This window comes from Equus przewalskii, chromosome 6, assembly GCF_037783145.1.
Source record: "Equus przewalskii isolate Varuska chromosome 6, EquPr2, whole genome shotgun sequence".
NCBI classification, from domain to species: Eukaryota; Metazoa; Chordata; class Mammalia; order Perissodactyla; family Equidae; genus Equus; species Equus przewalskii.
In genome coordinates this window covers 78547363-78570393 of record NC_091836.1, presented here as the reverse complement: position 1 = coordinate 78570393, position 23031 = coordinate 78547363, and the positions used below count along the sequence as shown (strand labels likewise).

Below are 23031 nucleotides of genomic sequence, written 5' to 3'. Positions count from 1 at the left end.
GGTGGTGAGATGATCACACTTGTAGTTTGAAAAGATTACTCTGGCAGCAGCCAACAAAGGATTGGAAGGGAACCAAGGCACACGGAGGAGACTGGTTAGGAGGTCTCAGATATTTGCCTGTAAAATGGGGATAATGATCATAGTATCTCTTAAGTGGTTGCCAGGATTCAATGAGATTCTGCATGTTAAGTCCCTGCATGTTCCAGTACCTGGCACACAGTAAAGGCTCAGTAGACGTCGTTATTGTTACTTCTCTTGGTTCTCTTCCGAGAGCAGATCTTTCTGCTTCACGCCTGCTCCTGTGAGAGAGGGTGGGAGAGGGTAGTCGTGGTGGTTTCGAGGGTGGAAATGGGGTTTGTCCTAAGTCACAACGTCGAGGCCAGAACCCAGGATACCTGAAGGCCCCATCAGAATGGCTGGAGAATATGAAAGACTCACGAAGAAAACCGGGTTCCAACTGCTCCCGGATGCATGACGGAGAGACAGGTGAAAGACCCTCCCAACGGTAAGCCCTAGAGTTGGCTGAGAAAAACGTGCTTTTCTGCCCAGTGTTCCGAAGAACGGGTGTAGGACCCGCACTCATGTGCAGTCCCGCGGAGGGGGGGCCCTCGCCACTCTTCAGCCCCAGGCTGACCCGCAGGCTTCCGCCCGGCCCTGCTTCCCGGGGCGGGCGCGGATGCCGGCCCAGGGCAGAGGGTTCCAGGAGGAGGGAGGGTCCCCGGAAGGCCGGCTCCAGCCCGCCCGCAGGGGCTGCCCCCTCCCCAGTCACGTGGCCTGGTGGGTGGCGACCGACCTGAAGTTGGAGAAATCCTGCCCGATCCCAACGCCGGAGTGCGCCGCCCGGGCTATGGGCGCTGGGGCTCCGGGACGGGGCGCGGGGAGGCGAAGCTGCAGAGCCGAGCAGCGGCGCGGACGGCAGGACGCGGGGCATGGCCCAGCTGTCGGTGGTCCCCGGGTCGGCCACGGCGTGGGCAGGTGAGGCGGCGGCGGCTGGGGTGGGAGAGGCTGCTCAGGCATTGGGCCCCCACACCCTATCCCGGTCGGGGGATGCAGGGCAGCCACAGTGGGAAGGGGCGGGGGGTAAAGCGGCCGAGGAATACCCTCGGCGCTCGGAGTCAGTCCTGCCAGCACCGCCCTTCTTCGCCGGTTCTTTCCCCCGGCCGGCCGGGCGAAGGACAGCTGACGCGGACGCCGACGTCCGGGAGCCGCAGGCCTAGCGGGGGCGCTGTGCCGGCCCCGCCTCCCGCGCGCGCACTGGCTGCTCCCCGTGACGTCACGCTCGGCTATAAAAGCCGCGGCGCGCGGCTCTCGCGGAGCTGGAGGAGCTCGAGGCTGAGGGCTGGCTGGGGGCGGAGGGTGCCGGGGACGCCGGGCCGCGAGCGCCTCTGCGATGTTTTACTCAGGGCTGCTCACCGAGGGCAGCCGCAAGGAGACCGACATGCGGCAGCAGCGCCGAATGAAGCAAGCTGTGCAGTTCATCCACAAGGACTCGGCCGACCTGCTGCCCCTGGACGGCCTCAAGAAGCTGGGCTCGTCCAAGGACACGGTGAGCCCCGCGGCCGCCCCCTCCTCGGAGCCCCGCGCGGCGCCCTTCGCGCGGCGCCCTTCGCGCTGCGCGCTCTCCCGGGCCGCCCCTTGCAGCTTTCACTGAGTCACCGGCACCCGCCCGCCGCTGTCCCGCTATGTATTGCTTTGTTTCGGGGTCCTCTCCATCCAGCGTCCCCCTGCTTCAGCTCTCAGGATTCCGTTGTCGCTTTTCTAGCTCGCGCGCCCTTCCCCTCTGCCGCCTCCCTTCGTGTGTCTCCCTCCCCAGCAGAAGAGACCCTGCCCTGCTTCTTACCCTCAGGTCGCCTTTCCTCCCCGTTATCAGCAATACCGAATTTGACTGCATGGGGCTTGAGCCTCGCAGGCTGCTTGGCCGGTCCTGTGACCCAGACAGAGGTCATTCCTAATGGGTGGAAGAAGGAGTGAACGAAGTGGGGAGCAGGGGTTGGGGCAGTCACCGTATCCAGATGCCCTTGTTGAATTCCTCTTCCCCCTATGCAAAATCTACTTGTCCGTTTGATTTTGGTCTCCTCTACCTTTGACCTTCCATCCCGAGAGGGGAGAGAGAAAAAGGGTCCAACGCGAAGATTTGCTGAACCGCAAGCATCTCTACATCATTCTCATCCCTCCTCCTACCCCACTCCGACCCCCAAAGAGTGGATAGAGGGAGGAAGCCGGGCTGCTCCATCTCACCGAGCAGCTAACGTGGGGAGCTGGAGGTGGGGCTGGCGCAGGCTTTTTTCTAGCAGGGTTGTTCTTCGCGCTAAGAAGGATGAAACTCCAGCGCTGGAGGTCTGGGTTTAAAGACCGTGCTTAGCCTGTATCTATAGGAGGGAGAGGGATGGCTAAGGGTTACTAGTTTAAAGAACTGTATCTGACTTTCATGCCTCAGTCATTGTAGTGGTGCTGGGCCAAATGTATGTTTAGCTTTGTAGTTTTATGTGGAGTTTTCTTGTAGTTTACTTGTTTTCTTGAATTTCGGTCACTTTATTCATCCTGGCAATAATTTATGAAACATTAATCAAATGTCTATTAAATGAAGTAGATGCTCTCTATAATTTTTCCAGTAGTTTTTGAGCTTTTGGTATGTTTAATTTGGCAGGGAGAGGAGGGGTGTCAGCCTGGTTCGCTGAAATTGACATTTCCAGCCCCAAAATGTCTATGGAGGGCAGAGCTTTTAAATCCACTTCCTTTTTTTTTTAACAACTCTAATGACGCACAGATAACCAATATCAGATTTGCCCTCCCACATTGTGATAGACAATCATTTTTAGTTATTTATCTGCAGGGGATGTCTACTCAGTTATCTTGCTCTGTTTTTGCAAAGGTATTTTTCCTGCACAAGCCACAAGATAGTCAGTCTGATTCATGCTCACTCAGAGTGGTGAGTGACAAACATATTCCTAGAAAAGAGATAACTCTTCTTCAGCCCTTCTTTCACTTCAAAGCAGTCTAGATTCTTTTAGCAAATCAGGTCCAAGTCTTCTTACCTTCAGGCCAAAATAATCCTAGTTCCTGGAAGCCTCAGGAACCAATAAAGAGGGAAGTGTTAGGAAAATAAGTAAAATATGGAATGTTTTTCTTCCCTTCGTGCTGGATTTAAGACAGGATTGACCTTCGGTTGTCCTGGGCTGTCAAGGAGTTCCCCAGCCCTGAGGAACTGCCTCTCCATCCTTCTGCCTAGTTTTCCTTATACTACTACATCCTGTGTAGGAAGAATTCCATCTGCTTTTCTGACTCTGGTCTGTCTCAGCTGAGCCACACAGGAGCTGGTAGCATAGAACATAGCCAGTAGGCTGGAAGGACGAAGCATCCTCCAGAAGCAGGTTATTGCCATGGATGTGACACACAGCAGTTTACTGTGAGACTGTGAACCATGGTTCACACTTTCTCTCCCCCGCCATTGCCATGGGGTTGATATCCCTCTCTCGCTGTTCTCACACCTTTAATGTGCAAATGATTGCACAGAAGAGCTGGAACAGGTCGCAGAAGCCAAGGCAGACTGATAGGGCTAGGAGAGCTGTGTACTGGGGTGAGGTGGCGTGCTTAAGCTCTTTTGGAACTGATGCTGCTGCCTCAGTACAATCTTAGAAATAATCCTGGAAGTACTCTATTGCTTCACTTTATCCATCTGGTAGTGTAGACTGGTGCTGACTCAATTTTCTCTCACTGAAGTGAAATTTTGAGGATACCAAAATGATTGAATAGGTCTATGGAACAAGAAAAGGGAGGGGATGGCACCAGAGGGAGATGGGGGAGAGGACAAATTAGTTTCAGTTGACTCTGGGGTTTGTGCCAGTGAGAAGATTATGGGTTGCTTTCCTCATACTGGTGACCTATATTAGAATTATACTGCTGGGTTTTCTGAATTATCTGCCTTTTACCATGCTGTTTCTGTAACATTCCCTATTTGATACCAGCCTGCCAACCTTTTTGGATTGGCAAAGAGCATCTGCAGGCAATCAAATGTGGTCTTGTTCTCTTGGCCCCGGGGAAGTGCCTTTGCCCTATTCTTGTTTGTGTGTAGCTGGCTGCTACAAAGTCTGCTGTGGAAATTAATCTTATTTCTCATGTCTGGCTCTCTTATTTTGTTTATCCTTTCATCTTGTGCTATTTTCTTCTATATTAGATTAAGAACAAAAATCAGAGATATGAGTGAATAATATTTTATTTTATTTTATTTTTTTAAGTTAATGAGACTGGAGGAAAAAAAATCTCCACCCTTGGAGTTTTGTCACTTGTAATTTCTTTTATCTTACTACCAGGTTCATAAATTTTCTTCTCTTTGAGGTAAGAACTTTTTTATTTTTAAGAACAGTTCTGTCATGGGATAATATGCTGTCTTTCCTATATGATATTACTGACCATCAAGCCTTATCCTTACTTGTCCAGGAATAGAGAGAGAGCTTTGCTTTCCTATCTGTGATTGAGTCTGCGTATAGCCAAATACTTTAGCAAAACTCACTAGAATTAGGAATGAAGGCCAGGGGAAAGATAGTAGAACACAGCAAAGCCAACTGACCGTGAAATGACTAGCCCTGTACTCTGAGTATCTGATCTACCTAATCAGAATCTCAGTCAGTTAGAGCAGGCCTGGTTGGTACCCTAGAGATTCATAATGCCATAAGACATTCATAATGCTGCAGGTTTTGGAGCAGAGAACTTTGAAGCCTTAGAAGAGGAGCATGAAATACCAGTAAAACACCAGGATCTGGTACAAACTGAAGATTTTCAGAACCGTGATTGCCTCCTAATTATAGCAAACATTATTTGAACACCATTCAAGACACAACACTAGGTGCTAGGAGCATAAAGAAGAAGATAGCAAAGTTTCCCTCTACAAAAAGTTTATAGATTGGGGGAAGGATAGGTCAGATTAGTTAATTTATTTCACAAATATTTATTGGACACTTATTACATGTCAGGCAGTTATCTAGGCATTGAAGATATAATAGTGAACCAAAACAGAGTTCCAGCCCTCATGGAACTTGCATTCTTGTTGGGGGGAGAAGGAAGAAAGTAAAAACAAGTAAATATATATCAGGTAGCAATCAGGGCCATGGAGAAAATAAACCAGGGTAAGGGAAATAGGGAGTACAGTGACCAGGGTAGGGTGGAGTGGAGCCTTCTGTTATATATAGGGTGGTCAGGAAAGGCCTCTCTGATAAGATTACACTTTAGGAGATACTGAAGGAAATGAGAGAGCAAAATATCTTGGGGAAGAATATTCTAGGCAGAAGGAACAGTAAGTACAAAGGCTTGAATTGTCAGTGTGCTTGATGTGATTGAGGAACTGGAAGAAGGTCGTTGTGGCCAAAGCAAATGAACAGGGAGGAGGGTAATAGGAGATAACATCAGGGAGGTGGTAGGAGGCCAGACTATTTAGGGCCTTATAGGTCATTATACAGATATTTGGCTTTTACTCTGGTATGGGAAACCAGAAGACTGTGCAAAAGGACGACGTGACTCATTTTATAAAAAGATTGCTCAGACTACTGTACAGATTAGGCTGTAGAAGGGCAAGAGTGGAAACCCGGAGACTGATTAGGAGGCTGTTATACAGTACCCCAGGGGAAGGATGAAGGTGGCTCAGAACAGTGTAATAGCAGTGAAGGGGACAAGAAAAGATCAGGTTCTGGATGTATTTTGAAGACAGATCTGACAAGTTTAGTTGATGGATTAGATTAAGGGTCTGAAAGAAAGAGTAGTCAAGAATGACCTCAAGGTTTTCGATCTAGCAATTGGAAGAATAAAGTTGTCATTTACTGAAATGGGTAAGACCACAGGAGGAGCAGGTTGGGGATAGGGAATAAGAATCAGGAATTTGATTTTTGAAAAAGTTAAGTTAGGGATGTCTGTTAATTAGTCAAGTGTAGTTGTTGAGTAGACAGTTCCACAAGAAGATAAATAACACCACCAGGAAGCCTATACTAGTTGCCAAGGTGTTACAGTCAATAATAGCTAGAAGAGTTCAGTAGAAAAAGTGATTATTTTGGCCTGGTGTGACAATAGTGATGGAGACCAACATCTGATTACAGCTTCATCATTCTCTGGTGAGTCAACTGACTATGAGGTGGTATGGAGAGGAGGCTGCCTCCAGAGTTTGCCTCATGAACCTCAGAGTAAGCAGAACTTAATAGCTTATCTGGTCCAATTCCCTGCCTATGTGTGAATCCTTTCTAACACAAGTACAGCCTGCCATGGGCAGCTGAGAAACCACCGTCTCAGACCAATCCACAAAGCAGATAACAATCAAGAATAATGCTGTTCTCTTTGAAATAACAAGTCTGTTGGGTCACAAGGCAAAGGCAGAGAGACAGAACACAGAAGGCCTGGGGCAATGTGACACCCTGCCTTAGGTAGATTCCCGTGTGTTTTTGAACAACTGCAAACCCAAGGACAACCTGCCTATGTTCCCATGGGGTAGAATGGGTCTTATGTTGTATATCCAGCTATCAAACAAAGAAGAGAAGACACAGATATTAGTGCTCTTTCAGATTTCCAAGGCCAGATAGAGACATGTATATTTGGCTTGAAATGAGAGTCAGTCAGGAATCCATGTTTATCTACAAACTGTATATGAGGGCTAAAATGGAGTCAGATGATTTTATGCCCTTTTGGGGGGAAAAAAGTGAATGATAATCAGCTTCAATTTTACGCTGAACTTGAGAATTGAAAATACATATATACACATACATATACTTACTAACATTTGAGTGCATATTCTATACCTGACCCAGTATTAAATGTTTCACCTGGATCATCCCATTTAATCTTCACAAAAGTACTACCAAGTATTTACTATCTTGGACTCAGCTCTGTCTGACTCCAAAACATGTATTTTTAAACAGTACTCTAAGTCAGGGGTTGGCAAACTTTTTCTGTAAAGGACCAGATAGTAACTCTTTTCAGCTTTGCAAGCCGAGCAGTCTGTGTCTCAGTTACTCAGCTCTGCTGTTGTAGTGCAAAAGCAGCCGCAGATGGTAAATGAGTGGGGTTGGTTGTCTTCCAGTAAACTTTTATTTACAAAAATAGTCAGCAGGCTGGATTTGGTTTGTGGGCCGTATTTGCTGACCCCTATTTCTAAGTGGTTCTAGTTGTGGCTCTATTACTGGCTAGATACCTTGTGTTTCTCCTCTGGGAGTAAAACGCTACAAAGAAGGCAGACTTCTGTCATTCCCCCTGTTTTCCAGTCTGGGCCATTCTGTGGACCACAACATTCCATTAGGTTGATTCTGTCTGCGTTCAATGCAGCATGGATAAAGGGATTGAGAAAATGGTCTTAGAAGTTCTTGTTTAAAGCATACTTCTGTGGCATCCTGCAGTATAATCTGTTTCCTCTCACCTCACTTTTCTTCTCACTCTAAAGCCTGATTAGAAGAGATATTTAAGCAGACTGGGTGCCACACTGAGGAACCTCAGCTATTTCCACCAAGAATACAGCACTTCCCGTAGGACCCATTTCCTTCAGAAGCTCCTGACGATGATGAAAGCACCATGTTTGAACGTTCCCATTAGGGTTTAGCAGCCACATTTCAGGAACAGTAGAGAACCAGAGACTTAGGTTAGTACTTGCCTTGTTGAGCCAAAGTGTAAAGCAGGATCCATGTCATGAGGATGACTTGAGAATTATGTCCAAAAGGCCACCAGAGTACCTGCAGCACCTGTCTAGCTAATTGCTAGTGTATATGTTGAAGGACATCAGGAAAGTAGAAGACAGCCCTTGAAAAGTCAAAATTTCAGTAAACATAAAAATAAGCCACTTAAGCAAATTTACAAAGCAAAAGTCAAGGAGTGGGAATGCAAGTAGTACAAACTATGTAATGTAGAAGTATTGAAGGGATTCTGAGAGAAAGAACTAGGTGGTGTTAATCAAGAAAGGCATTTGATGAAGTAAAGGGTAGAGATTTGTTTTTTTTGGTACTATGTCAAGAGCTGGGCATACAGCTGTGATCAAGACAATCAAGGTCTCTTCCCTTATGGAATAACACTCTAGGAGGGGGAGTGAAATAGTAAACAAGTAAATAAGCAAAATAATTGTGGATTTCTAATTATTATGAAAGAAATAGTGGGATATGTTAGTAACTACAGAGGTGGGGTACCTACTCTAAATAGTATGGTCAGGGAAGATGTCTTTGATGAAGTGACATTTGAGCTGAGACCTGAGATGAGAGTAAGCTAACTTTTTGAAGTGTTAGGGGGAGAACATTTAAGTAGAGGGAACAGTGGTGCAAAGGCTTTGGAATGGGAAAGAGTTTTTGAGTAAGGAAGTGTGAATGAATAAAGGGGAGAGTGGTATGTATATAGAGGTTGCAAGGATGGACGGAGACCAGATGCTGCAGAGCCCTGTAGACCGTGGTAAGAAGTTTGAATTTTGTTCGAAGAACAATAGGAAGCCATTGAAGTGTTTTGAGTAAGGAAATATATTATCTGACATATTTTTAAAAGCTCACTCTGGTTGCTTGTAGATAATGAATTGGAGAAGGGTGAAAGAAGACGCAGAAGACAAGTTGGGAGCCTGTTGCAGTACAGATAAGAAATGATGAGCCAGGGTATAGAAACAAAGTGTCCATCGATGGATGGATGGATAAAGAAGATGTAGTATATATATACACGATGAAATACAATTCAGCCATAAAAAAAGAATGTAATCTTGCCATTTGTGACAATATGGATGGACCTTGAGGGTATTATGCTAAGTGAAATAAATCAGACAGAGAAAGACAAATACCATATGATCTCACTTATATGTGGAATCTAAAAAGCAAAACAAATAAACTCAAAAAAAAAAACCCAAGCTCATAGATACAGAGAACAGATTGGTGGTTGCCGGGGGATGGGGGCAAAATGAGTGAAAAGGGGTCAAAAGGTACAGACGTTCAGCTATAACATAAATAAGTCATGGGGATGTAATGTACAGCGTGGTGAATGTAGTTAATAATAACTGTATTGCATTTTTGAAAGTTGCTAACAGAGTAGATCTTAAGTCCTAGTCACAAGAAAAAAAATTGTAACTGTGTGGTGACAGATGTTAACTAGACTTATGGTGTTCATTTTGCAGTGTATACAAATATGGAATCATTATGTTATACACCTGAAATAGGGTTATCTGTCAATTATACCTCAATTTTAAAAAACCATTGCCTTAAGATAAAAATAAAGCTTAGAGGATGAGGACAACTAAAGTTACATTGCGTTTTTAAGGTCTAACAAACTTCGAAACTTTTCTTTAAGTATGAGAGAAAAGGAATGATGGTGGCTTGGACTAGATTGGAGGTAGTAACGAAGAGAAGTAGATCGAGTCCGGATATGTTTTGGAAGAAGCAGCGACAGTACTTGGGATGGAAGGTTAGCGAAAGAAAAGAATCAAGAATGGGTAGGAGTATGGAGGTGCCATTTTACCAAGTTGGTGGAAGGGGAGTAATCCAGAATGTTAACACTGAATAGGACTTTGGAGCTCAAGCCTCTTTTATTACTGATGAAAGGGAGGCTTAGAGAAAAGTAATGCTTAGAAAGATTAGTGATTTGCCCAAGATAGTATGTGACAACCGGTCATTTGCTGAAAGTATAAAGTCTCATGGAAGACTAAAGATCAGATTGGGAAGGAGGATGAGCGGTGGTTAGTGGAAGATCTTAAATGCTAAGTTGGGGATTTTGTGTCTGATGCAGCTGTTGAGAGAACCACTGTGGGGGAAGGAGACTGCGAACGGCATGTTTTGGAGATTGCTTGAACTTAGCAATAACAGTAGGAATGGAGAGGAAACCGTGAGGTATTAAAGAGGCAGAATTTCACTCACCAAGACAGACAATAAGGGAGAAAGGACAAGTTTTCTGGGAAAGATCAGTGGGACAAGTTACGTTTGAAAGTGCCTGTGGAATGTCTAAGTAGGGAAGTTCAAAGAGGAAGTTGGATCTGTGGGTCTAAAACTCACAAGTGAGGTGTGGGCATGAGACAGAGACATCATTATAAAAGTAGTAATTTATGTCATGAAAGTAGGTAAGATTGTCCTGAAAGGAAACGTAGACTGAGAAAAGGGCCAGAGATAGAGCGATGAGGAACACTAACATTTAAGAAATGAGTAGAGGCAAAGGAACCAGTAAAAGATGGATGCAGAATAGACAGAGAGGTGGTTTTAGAAGCCAGTGGAGGAGAGTCAAGAAAAATGGAATGTTGACTTTACTGCAGCATTGTTTCTAATGCAAACGTGGAAACAACCTAAATGTCCATATGTCCATTAGTAGTTACAAAAATTGAGGTAAGTTTGTACCAGAAACTCAAATGTCTGCTGAGGATGTGCTGTTTTAAAATGCAGAAAGCAGGGCAGATGTAAAAACATAGGTGCTAAGGTGGTCATAGGGTAACCTGGCATTATACCTGCCGAAATTAGTTACATTGTTGGGGGGTTTGTGTGCATGTGTGCACACTTTAGTTTTTGCATGATTTGGCAGACACTGTTAGCTAAATCATCACCCATTCTCAGCCTTTTCTATCTGCCTGACTCCTCTATAGAGATTAGAAAAGCTAAATTCTCTCCCAAGCCCCATTGCAGCTAGGAGTGGCCATGTGAATTCTGACTAAGAAGATATAGGCAAAATACTGAGGGAACTTCTGGGAAAGCTTTGCTTTCCTGATAAAAGGGATAGATGGCACAGAGTCACTTCCTCCTTTCTTATTCCTAGAATGTGGATGTAATGCCTGGAGCTGGGGTACCCATCATATGACCCTGAGGGAATATCCAAGAGAATTACAGAGACAGTAGCCCTGAAATTGTTAAGCTGCTGAATTATTGCCAGCAGCTGCCTACCTCCAGACTTCTTATGTGAGAAAAAATACACCTCCCTTTAAGCCACTGTAAATTGGCTTTTCTTGTGGCTGAATGTTTTCCTAATATATGGGGTATATTTTTTACTTTATTTTTATCAAAAAATACATGTATATCACTTAAAACTTTAAAAAATTTTAAACTGTTCCTTGTATTAGGAACCTCCATATTTCTAAGTAAATGGCGATACTGCTATTTCTTGATTTATTGATTTTACCATTATCTATTGATTTTCTACTGTAATAGATAAGAAGGGTTTAAGTCTCTTACACCTTTCCCATCATGTCCCCTCTCCTTTTATACTAATCTTCTGTTAAATGACTGTTTTGGGTCAAATCAGCATTCACTGCTTACATTATTATGACTATGTTCATATTATTCACAGCTGAGTCAAATAATGTACTATAATTATTTTTCTTTTCACATACAAATATTTATTTTTCTCAAAATTATTAATTGGCTGTTTTTTCTCTTTATTTCATTTTCTCTGTAAAATTTAAATCTCCTCCAAGTGCCTTAAAACTGTAGATGATCTAGCAGACCCATTTTTTTTTTTTCTTGGCAACATCCTTCGTGGAGCCCTCTATCATCCCATTTCATTTTGGCCTGGTTGCTCTCAAGACCTGCTACACACCCTATATCCTAGACTTTTTTTTAACACCACTCTCAGAACTCCCTGTCCCTCTCTTCTCTATTGGATCCTTTATTTCTTGGATCCTATGCTTTTTTATCATTGGTTTCCCTTACTTTGGTGGAGCATATCCTTCAATAACTTCTTGAGGATGACTGGGAATTAACTTTCCTAAGACTTGATTGATAGTTTGGCTAGGTTTAGACATTATGTATTGTCAGATTTTTTTAAGTATTATTCCATTGTCATTTAGCTTCCATTGTTACCATTGAGTAGTCCTATGCTTTTCTGGTTCCTAATCCTTTGTATTTGGATCTTTTTCTCTTTGGAAGCTTTTGAAATCTTTGTCATCCGTGATATTGCAGAAATTCGTAGAGATGTGAAATGTTGGTATGGGTCTTTTTTCTTTCATTGTGTGGGCCCTTTCAACCTTTAAACTCACATCCTTCGGTTCTGGCTTAGTATGGCACTCCACCATCACCCTTAGCTCTTCTAGAACTCTGACAGCACATAATTTCTAAGCCTAGCCAAACTATCAACTAACTAGAGTCTTTCGATTTACTCTTATAAAAACAGTAAACTTCTGGCATTCTTCCCAGTTGTCTGGGTCAAGTGGGAGTCTTATGCAGGCTGTACACTATTTCCAACCTTTATTGTGCCCTCCAAATGTAGAGGTTGTAATACCTCTAACTCCTCAGCCTTTCCAGGATTTCAGTTTGAATAGAAAAACTGCTTTTAAAGCTAGACCCCAAAATGTGTAATAGCTCAAACATAATAGTTTATTTTTTCTTGAGTAACAGTGATACTGCTACTCAACAGTTTGACTGGAAAGGTCCAGTTTTGCTGGAAAGGTCAGCAAGACAGCCCTCTGCTATGTAGTTATTTAGGGATGCAGGCTGACAGTGGCTCTTCTGTCTTCAACACGTGACTCCAAGAAAGTTACCCTAAGGGGCATCTCCATTCCAGCCAGTCAGAAGAGGAAAAGAATATGGAGAAGTGTGCACGGGAGATTTTTATGGGTCAGGTCTAGAAGTGGTGCATGTCACTTCTACTCACATTCTCTTTGCTAGAACTCGGTCATATGGGCATGCTTAACTGCAAGGAAGGCTGGGAAACATAAGCTGGGTGTCTGCCCAGAAAGAAGAGGAGAACATGGGTTTTGATGAGCACTTCCAGCATTCTGTGAAGTGGAATGGTCTAGGTCAGTTACCACTTTTCTGTCTGCTTTTCAAATTCCAAAATTGTGTCAACATCTCTCTTTTTTTGTTGTTGTTTCTTTCCTGTTCTCTTTGTTCATGTAGGTTTAGGCCTTCCTTATTCCTTGACTATCATTTTAGTGATATCTTGGTTGGGAGCAGAGGTAAATGTGCAATTATACTGTCATTTAAAACATGTAGGCATAATAAAATGACCACAGAAAAACATCTCTGAGGTTCATATGGGTTTATTGCCTATGAATTTTCAACACTTGAACTATACTATGAATACTTTTACTTATAAAAATGATTGAAGAGAGTTCTATGTACTGACATAGAAAAATGCTTTTCATATATTAAAAATAGAAAATTTTAGACAGTGTTATAGTATGATCTTATTTTTGTTATGTTTGTAAATGTATTAAAAAATTTGGGAAGGCTACACTTCTAAATTTAATGGTTGTTAATTGTAGAGAGTGGAACTGAGAAGGGGTTGAGAGGTTGGGGAGGCTTTCTTTTAAAATTTTATGTACTTCATTGATATTTGAATAATTTACATTAAGCGTGTATTTTGTTTTTTGGTTACTAAAGAACAAATAAAGAAATAGTCAGCAGGGCCAAATGCCCTAGAGAAGTCAAGTAAAATGAAGGCTGAAAAATATCTATCAGATTTGGAAATTAAGAGATCATTATTGGTGTTGTAGGATCAGAAGTAATCTCAGTGAAGATAATATAGGATATCAGGAAATAGACATAGTGATTTTGACTTTTTTAAAAAAGACCAAGACAAGGGTGTGATTAGAGGAGGATGTAGAGTTGAGGAGGCAGCGTCTGAGGTTATGTGGAGGAGTTTTCTCCCCAATGTGAGAACTTGGAGTATGTTTCGTAGTCTGTAGGGGAAGGGTCCAATAGGAGGGGAGGAAAATTCAGAAGAGAGATGTCTTCAAGAAAAATGATTTGAAAACTTCCCTCGTTTGCCGCCTCTGTCCAGTGATGATTAGACTTCTCTGCAAGATTAAGAGTAACCAGGTAAAGTGGTATTCAGCAAGACCAGTGTAGAAGGAAAGCCCCAAACTTTTGGTGAGGAGGGCTTTGGTTAGATGGCCTTTGAAATCCCTTCCAATCTTCAGTTCTACAAATCCAACTTATCTTAGTTGGTCCTGCTAAGCATGGACTTGACAGAAACAAACACCCTGCTTTAGTGTGACTTGAGCTAGGAATCCAGATTTATTAGTGAGAGAGGTAAGAATGAAGAATTTCTGTTTCTTTTGAGAAGCACAGCATTCTCCCAGTGTCACATCAAGAAATCTAACAGAGTCAGCACTTCCTCTAGCTCCTTATCAAGTTAAGAAGCTCTCGTTTTCTTTTAAGTGCCTCTCTCTCTCCTTTTCCCAAGGATACTGATTTAGAATCTGCTTTGCCAAGAATCAGTGTATTTTGGGAAGCCATTTCTTCACCTCACCAGGGTTACAGTGAGTCATGGCTGTGACTCCCTTCTTCCTCAGAAATCTGTAAGGTGGCAGATAATGAGGACCTTCTTTAGTTCTACCCCCTTCCCTGGGAAGGTTCTGGGCTCTGGACTCTTCCCCCTAGAATTGGTGTGCCATCTGGTATATGTTACGTGGAAACTTGTGGCTAGACTCTATACTTGGAAGGATTTTAAATATTATTGTAAACAGAGAATAATATGCTTGTGTATAGAAATTTCTCAGGTGAAATGACTTTTTATCAAGAAGTAGCTTATACTTTCTGGAGGCCACTTTGGGTAGAAACAGTAGAGCATGGATATGTCTGTGCTAGGAATTCTCCTAAGCTCTATCAAAGGCAGACTTGAATTCATATTCCTCGTTCTGCTTCCTAACATTAGATAGCCTGGCACAGATAAGGTCTAATTATTCTAATTCTCCTGACACAGATAAAGTCTAATTAAATCCCTTGCTTCTTGGTCAGTCTCTGCCCCTTTTATACTCCCACTTTTTGGCCCATTGAAGAGAGGGGGAATGGATGACAAGCATATGGCGGGAGTTGCCTTATGCTCCTTGAGGTCCGGAGGATGTCAGTAAGGATGATTCCTGTGGGTTCTGCCAGGTTCCAAAGTATGTCTCTGAGAGGTTTACTCAGCTGGTATGAATTCCTGTCTTCCCAGTCTATCCACCCCATGGGTGACTCAGCCCACAGGAGAGCCAGGCCACCAAGGCATATGCAGACGGGGTCCAAAAGATAAGACTGTAAAGGAGTGAGACTTGAAATAGAAGTAGGCAGAGCTTCTGACAACCAGTGCTTGGTAGGTTTCTTTGGCCTGGGAGAATGAGCTGCCCCTTCTGTAAGTCATCTGGGAAGATATACTATTCTACTTAGACTAAGGCCACTTTTCTCCTAAAATGCCCTTGTAAGGGGAGGGAAGGCAGCAGGCCTAGGTGGTTCAAGTCACAAGGGTCCCTCAGTTCTCTTTAGCCATAGAATATTCATTGGCCCTATCCACATTTCCCGGTGTCCCATCTTGTTCTTTCATTCATTCAGTGGCCTACTGCAAATTGGTTTATAGTACCCGCTCTGACAGTGCCAGTGAAGTCCCTACTTGACGGAAGAATAAATAAGAAGCAAAAGTAGAGCTCAGTTATGTGAGGCTCCTTCCTTATTTCTGTGGGGGACAATGGGAGAAGAGGGAGATGACCTGTCTCTAAGAAACCTCTGCTTTCTATTCCCCAAGCAACCTCATAACATTCTGCAGAGGCGCCTCATGGAAACCAACCTGTCGAAGCTCCGAAGCAGTCGTATCCCTTGGGCCTCCAAGACCAACAAATTCAATCAGGCGAAGTCTGAGGGACTAAAGAAGTCTGAGGATGATGACATGATTTTGGTTTCTTGCCAGGTAATGTTCTGAGAACAGCTTTTCCAGGGTTTTCTGGAGAGTAGGATTTGGGCCCATTATTATGCCAAAAGGGGGGCCCTCTTCTCCAAACTGTATAGAGTATGGGTCTTATCATGGAATTCATAAATGAGTTTCAAGGGGGGACTCCATACAACACAAGAAGTGTATGTAATATTTTGATGCATGTGCATCTTTATGGGAAAAAGGACCAAGGTTTTCATGAGATTTGCAAAGGGGTATGTGATACACATACACACACACACACACACACACACACACACACACAATTCAGAGCTACTTGGTGTATAGAATGAAACGCCCCAAGTCCTTTGGGATCCTCTGTCAGCTCTAGATTCAGAAGAAAAAGAACCTCTCAAAGGAGGCTCAGCCATGAGTAAAGATGGGATGCTACCAACCCATAGCTGTGAGGATGCTCTCCAACCCTGCCTTTCATATGGCATCTGCTGCTTGCTCCCTGGATCTTCTTTCCTTTTTGCTTCTCTGGCTCCTGCTGAACAGTACGTTTTCTCTCCACAGTGTGCTGGAAAGGATGTGAAAGCCTTGGTTGACACAGGCTGTCAGTATAATCTCATCTCTTCAGCCTGTGTGGATAGACTGGGGTAAGTAGCCACTTGTGCTAGGTGGAAGTCAGATGCTAATGCACTCTTTGCCTGAATCTGTTTTGAGGTTGGAGACAGTGAGGGTCTCCACAGAGGCTCCAAGAGAAGTGTGCAGAGCTCAGATATCAGCTGGAACCAGTACTTATTAAAGGGGCAGAATGGTGGGTTCTCAGGCACCTGAGAGAAATCAGTGAGCCAGGAAAGCCTCAGGCTTTCCATTAACTCCCACCTACTGAATTTTGAATAAAGACCTTTGGGCTCTGGAATGAGAGTGTGAGATCCTTGGCTCTTTGAGGCTGTGCCCTGATCCTGATTTGTGCCCTGCCCAGACAACAGATTAGAAGGAGCTGTCCTCTTGGTATACACTAGGTGAGGAAAAGCAGGGATGTGGTTGGCCTTAGCTTACTCGGGGTCCTTCTGGAGGCCACGCTGCCTGTCCACAAAGCATCAGTCAGAACTTGGAATAGGGCTGCTATTGGTGCTGGGCCTGAACCATCATAGGGTGATTAACAGTAGTTTCTTAGTGCCTTTCCTCCCTGTGAAGAACATGTGAAATCAGATATTATTGCTGCCCCTGCTGGGGACTGGGTGCAAAGCAGACACCTCATATGTTGAAAGTCTTGTTCTCTAACAGCTGGAATTGGGTTCTCCCTCTTTTAGTCAGAGAAAGCCATTTTGTATCTTTCCTCCTTTTCACTCAATCTGTACTTTTCTTTCTTTCCTTCTTCCTTCTGTTTCCTTCTAAGTACCAGATGAGCCCTGAGGTCTAGCCCAGAACTGGGAGGATCAACCCAGTATCCCTTTCCACTTTTCTAGCCCTGAGTCCAACAAATCGTTCCCCAGCCCAAATCTCTGTGTTGAAACAATCACTAGGGTAGATATAATGGACCATTTTAAGCTACTTTCAAGATGTCCATATTCTTAGGTAGGACTTGCTCAAAGCTTGATTTGTATAATCAGTGACCTCTGCCATATGATCTGTTCCTTCTTGTTTCTACCCTGTCCTCACCATAACTGTGACTCCTTCAGGCTGGCTCTGTGGGTTTTGTACATTGCTATTTAGGATGCTGGGGGGAGTCCAGACCACAAGTGCTCCTGTGGGAAGAATCCTGAGCTTTTTTATGTGGTGAAGAGATGAGAGAGAGTGCACCATCATGTTTCCGGAAAGACTAATAACGTCCTGGTACATAATTAGGCAGCAGACTGCCATGATTCCAGAGGAATTAATAACCATCTGTAAAACTGCAATTATTTTTCTTTTGGATGGGCTGTAACACCAAAAGAGAGGAAATGGAGTAAAGCAGAAGTATTGGCACAGACAGTCCATAATTAAGTATTTATCCACCAACCCATAATAGCTTGGGTGTTAGCTGTTCCAGTCAGCTTACATAACTGTGTGAAACCTTGGTGCTGTTCCTTTCCTGCTTCCCCTGCACAGACAAGTTAAATTAGTTAGGACTTTGTCCCCAATATTCCTTGCTGATACCAATATCAATGCACTTATCAAATAAATACCTGCCTCCACTAACCTTATAGCCTAACTGATGAGGATAGACTAAAATAGAAAAGACAAAGAGAAAATTAGACATTGAACAAAGCATCTTCTAAAATTAAGATTAACTTGCCCTGGGGCTGGCCCTGTGGCTGAGTGGTTAAGTTCGCGCGCTCTGCTGCAGGCGGCCCAGTGTTTCATTGGTTCGAATCCTGGGTGCGACTTGGCACTGCTCATCAAACCACGCTGAGGCAGCGTACCACATGCCACAACTAGAAGGACCCACAACGAAGAATATACAACTATGTACTGGGGGGCTTTGGGGAGAAAAAGGAAAAAAAAAAAGATTAACTTGCCCTCTTTGAGATCTGTTACTCACAGATGGGTAAAAGGACTTGTTAACTAAACTGCCTTGCACATGGGTGGGGGTGTTAGGATGCAGAATAGGATTCTCTGAGTATGTCAACTCTCATCTTTCACCAGTGCAGAGAGTGACATAGCTTTTTGAGACCAGGAGCTGAATCTTTAGTTTTTCATATCCCCTGGCATGTTTAGGACAAAGTGCTGAAACAAGAAGTATAGGCTGGCTAGCACTTTTTTTGGTAAATTAATCCCTGGAAAATTCCAACTGTGAGTCAGAATGTAGCATTGCTAAATTCCACCAGAAACCTCTGCCAAGGGGATTCTGATATCATCCTCTCTGGTGCAGACTGAAGGAACATGTTAAATCTCACAAGCATGAAGGAGAGAAGCTTTCTCTACCCAGGCATCTGAAAGTGGTGGGCCAGATTGAGCACCTAGCGATCACACTGGGCTCCCTCCGCCTGGACTGTGCAGCAGCTGTGGTTGGTGAGTAGAATTGGGGACTGGATGTATGGACCCCTAATGTAAACTCTCTCCTTATGTGCACCACACCCTCATGAGATCTCATGCTTATAAATATTTCCTTCTTCAAAATCCCAGGTTTCCACTTCTCTGTGCTTTAGACCTTGTCCCAATTTTTGCCCTCCAAAGTACCAGATGGGCCCTGAGCTACATTCAAGACATGTTGAGAATCACTCAGAAAAAAAGTGTGTAACTCATGATTAAAAAAAAAAATCAAGGGGCAAGTAAACAAATATTTTTGTGTGCTGGTGAAAATGGCCCCTGAGAGCTTTCCATGAACTAGTTGGAGGTAGAGGGCAAGATCCTCTTACTCCTTTGCCACAAACCCCTTAATAATTCCCACCATCGCCTATATTTTCCCTCATGTACTCTATTCTAGATTACTCTTAAGTTCCTGTTTTTTGTCTAAAGGCCTTTGTCCTTTAGAGTTAAAAAGACCTGGGTTTGAATGTTGGCTCTATCACCTTTTAGCTATAGTGATCTTGGAAAATTACTTATTATAACAGATGCTTAACACATGTTTATTGGATGGATGGATGCATGAAAGGTTGGATGGAACCTAATGGCAATAAGGCTGACTTCTAAACCAGCATGGAAATGGCTAAATCTTAATTATTTTTTTGTTAGAGGACAGTGAGAAAAACTTGTCCCTTGGCCTCCAGACGCTCCGATCTCTGAAGGTAGGATGGATTCTACTCTCCCTTTGGTACTTCCTCCCTGAGGCAGGCCGCCTCCTACAGAGAAACCCCATAGTGGGATCACAGACAGTGACCAGTGATGCTCTTGTTTTTAGTGCATCATAAACTTGGATAAGCACCGGCTGATCATGGGGAAGACAGATAAGAAAGAAGAAATCCCTTTTGTGGAGACAGTTTCCTTGAATGAAGACAAGTAAGTGCCCAAATGGGTCAGGTCAAGTCAAATCCATTTGTCATTAACTGGAGGGTTTCTCACACAGGATATTGGGCTGTGTCCTGCCTTTGGCCTTCAGTCATACACAGGTACCCCTCTCCCCACCCCCAGAGTTCATCATCCTACAAAAACTCTCTAGCTCACATTTCAGAATGAGCAGAGAGGGGCCGGCCCCGTGGTGCAGCGGTTAAGTGCACACGTTCCACTTTGGCAGCCCAGGGTTCACCGGTTTGGATCTTGGGTGCGGACATGGCACTGCATGGCAAGCCATGCTGTGGTAGGTGTCCCACGTATAAAGTAGAGGAAGATGGGCACAGATGTTAACTCAGGGCCAGTCTTCCTCAGCAAAAAGAGGAGGATCAGCAGCAGTTAGCTCAGGGCTAATCTTCCTAAGAAAAAAAAAAAAGAATGAGCAGTGATGATACTGCACAGAGTGGTGGGGAAAATGAGTAGCTTTTGTAAACTAAAATTGTACTTGCCTACAGCCTAACTTCTTTGAATTTGGTATCATTTCTTCTATTTCTTTCTCATTTCAGCACTTCAGAAGCATAACTACAGCCTGCAGCATGTCTGCACGTATGCACACACGCCAGGTTGACAGATTGAGGAAACTGAGTTTGAACCAAATGCAGTAGCAACTGGCCGTGGACCAAGTCCTTCCCTCTAATAGAAGCTCCAGGGGCTCCTTCCCACCCAGACCTCTCTAGACTTTAGTCTGTGCTTAGAGATATTGTCTGGTTATAGCCATTGTTTTTTACTCCTTCAATCACTTGATTTATAGACCCTTTTGACACTGCCAGGTCTCACTAATGGCCTATTTCTCTGCTTCTTCCAAGAATTTGCTTTTATTAGTTAAGTATAGGGGCTTCCAGGTTCTATTTCTTCATAGATACACTTGCTTCTTTTCCTATAGCTAAAATGTATAATAAACAAGAACCTGATCTTTACCTTTCTTCAGCTATTTCAAAGAGGTGCAGTATACCTATGTCTCAGAATTAGTTTCTTCTAAGTCATTCATTGATTTCTCAAGTATGAATTGATCTGAAAGAACCCAGAGAGATTATCTAGTCTAATCCTTTCATTCAAAGGTCCAGAGAGGCAAGTGAATTGTGTAAGCTTATATACAAAGTCAATGGAAAAAGAGACTTAGAACTCAGACCTGACAAGCCAAAGCTATATGTTCATTCTCTCATGCTGCTGCATTTTTCTTCAAGCCGTGAGAGGAGGATGAAGAGGTGAGGGTTTGTGAAAAGGGAGGCAAGGGGAAGAATATGCTTTGGGAATGGATCTTAGAAGGATCTGAGTAGCCCTCTTTGCTGTTTGCTAAGCCCACTAAAAGCCCCCTGCTTCTAACTGTCACATTTAGGCCCTTTCTTGGTGCCTAGAAGCCAAGAGTACAAAGGTGAATGAGATGGTGTCTCACATTGAATTCTTTCAGGGGAGCAGGTGGAAGGAACCACAGATAGAACATTAATCACTCTCTGAGATGGAACTGAAGGCTTCAGTGAGTAATCTAGCCATCACTCTCAGACACTGATACCCCCAAGATCCAGTCAGTGTTTCTGCCTATCTTGTTATTTGTCTGACACAGATTCAAGTAGCTGGGAAGAGGAGAAGGGAAAGGAGATGAAAAAACCCAGAGCAGGTCCAAAATAGAAGGGAGTGCCAGGTAGAATCAGTTGGTGGGAAGGCCTACCAAGGGAGTCCTTTGTGGGATGGAGGTCAGAAGTGAAACTTCCAGGCAGGGAACTGAGGGTTGAGAACTCACCTCTGTCCTGGTACAAGGAAAGAGGCAGGGCAGGAGCTGGCAGTGTTAAGGACAACTTTTCTGACTGCCCAATATTTCCTGACCCATCTCAAAGGGTTGGAGATCACGGGAGTTTCTTGAAGCTTTTTGTTAGGGTGTCAGTTTGGGCACAAAGATAACTATAATGGACTCTCTCCTTCAATTTAGTTGTAGAAGTGCTCAGAGAAGTCAAAAAAAATAGCCAGCTGTGGATATCCCTTTAAGAGATTCCCAAGTCTTCCCTTGGTTCACAGCAGTAGTTCCCAGAGTATTTAATGGATCCCACTTTGAATTTTGCCAGGTTCCACCAGCAACCTCATCTAGTGTTCAGCTACTGTCCCAAACAACTCTTTGGAACTCTAAATGTTTTTAGCTTTATAGAAGCTCCCTAAAGACTGGGAACTTGGTGACCCCCATTTGAACAGCTAGGCAGCCGCACTGCAGCCAGCTGGCACTGGATCATCCCTGGCTCCCTTCCTATCAGTCTCCAAAGAGGAAGCAAGATAGAAAACTAAACACAGCAACAATAGAGGCCGCATCTCAAGCTCATTGCGGGTGATCCCAGCTTACCAGCCTTCAGTGCTCCCTCCAACTCCACCCCATTTTCTTATCCAGGGGGGACCTGCACCTTTCCATTGAGGCCTTTCCATTCTCCTCCCCACCCTATCATGGCACCACTTTGGCCTGCTTCTTCTCCTAGGACTGAATTGAAATACTTCACCCCTTCCTTCCCTAGTTGAAAGTTCCACGCCAAGCCCTGACTCTTGGCCACAAGTGAGGCACGTTGGAAGTTCCTTGCCTTGGTTTATCTTTATTTGGATTCCCTGTGGACCAAGTGAGGCAGGAATTCTCAGGTTCTAGAAAGATGTGACTGATTCTGGCTCTTTGAGTTCAGGATTATATGGCATCAGAGGGATGATCAGATGGCCTTGGTGATCTTTCAGGCCTCTGAGAATCAGTAATTTTCCAATTTTGGAATAGAAACAATTGGGGTGATCTGAACTTAGGGCATCATAATCTCACTAAATGCAGTCAAATCATTTGAATTCACTAACCAAATAATTGTGCTTTAAACCTCAGCCTTAATAGAGGTACCTAAAAATGTCTAAAGATAATTATGGGAAGTCTTGAGCTTTATTAATCGTCTTTAAATACTGCCAGGTTGATTACTCTGATAGCCCATACCGCCTTGATATTCATGAGGGAGCACTGGATCTACTTTTCAAGGGCTGGCAAGGTAAACAGGTAAGGTCAGTTCTTCCCAGAATCCTAGAAAATTCTCTCTGGGGCGTCTGATTGAGGGTGTGGGAAGCAAGTGTCTACCCAAGTCACAGTTCTGAAGACAGGCAGTAGCAAAAGTAACCCTGTAGAACTGGTACCCCTCTCATTCCTTATTAGATGTCCATCTCAAATACAGGGAGTTTGAAAAATATTGTTTTTGTCATTTGGTATTTTTATGCCTGACTTATTTGAGGAACAAATGTTTTCTGACTTTTCTATTTCCTTGCCCTGCATGGACCCCACTTGGTAAGATTTTCTATTCTTTAGTTCAAAGTGTCTATAGAATGGATTGCTTGGTATGTCAGAGGCCCTCACTCTTGTATAATAGAAATATCTTTCCTGGCTGGGGACATGGAGGAGGTGAACTGGATTCCTCCCTCCTTCTGTTGCCAGGCCTCTGCATTGGCACTTTATCTGCTCAGTGTTTCTGGCTGTGTTGGGTTTCTTTGTGAGATTGATGTAACAATAAAGTGAAATCTTCCCCTCTG

General features: G+C 43.8%; 2 protein-coding genes across 2 annotated transcripts in view; one reads left to right on the top strand and one right to left on the bottom strand.

Moving 5' to 3' along the window:
• The window catches only part of LOC139084207 (uncharacterized), a 7123-nt gene extending 5810 nt beyond the window's left edge, over nt 1–1313 (bottom strand). Inside the window, exons 1-2 of the mRNA XM_070626307.1 lie at nt 1101–1313; nt 210–990 (exon numbers count right to left, since the gene is read on the bottom strand). Coding sequence (XP_070482408.1) covers nt 210–931 — 722 coding nt within the window. The 5' untranslated portion in view covers nt 932–990; nt 1101–1313. The remainder of the gene's footprint in view (nt 1–209; nt 991–1100) is intronic.
• On the top strand, nt 1268–23031 carry NRIP3 (nuclear receptor interacting protein 3). The gene is made up of 7 exons (XM_008514679.2): nt 1268–1546; nt 15406–15567; nt 16105–16187; nt 18389–18528; nt 19192–19244; nt 19358–19455; nt 20013–23031. The coding sequence occupies exons 1-7, from the start codon at nt 1391–1393 to the stop codon at nt 20026–20028; spliced, it is 708 nt and encodes a 235-aa protein (XP_008512901.2). The 5' UTR covers nt 1268–1390; the 3' UTR covers nt 20029–23031.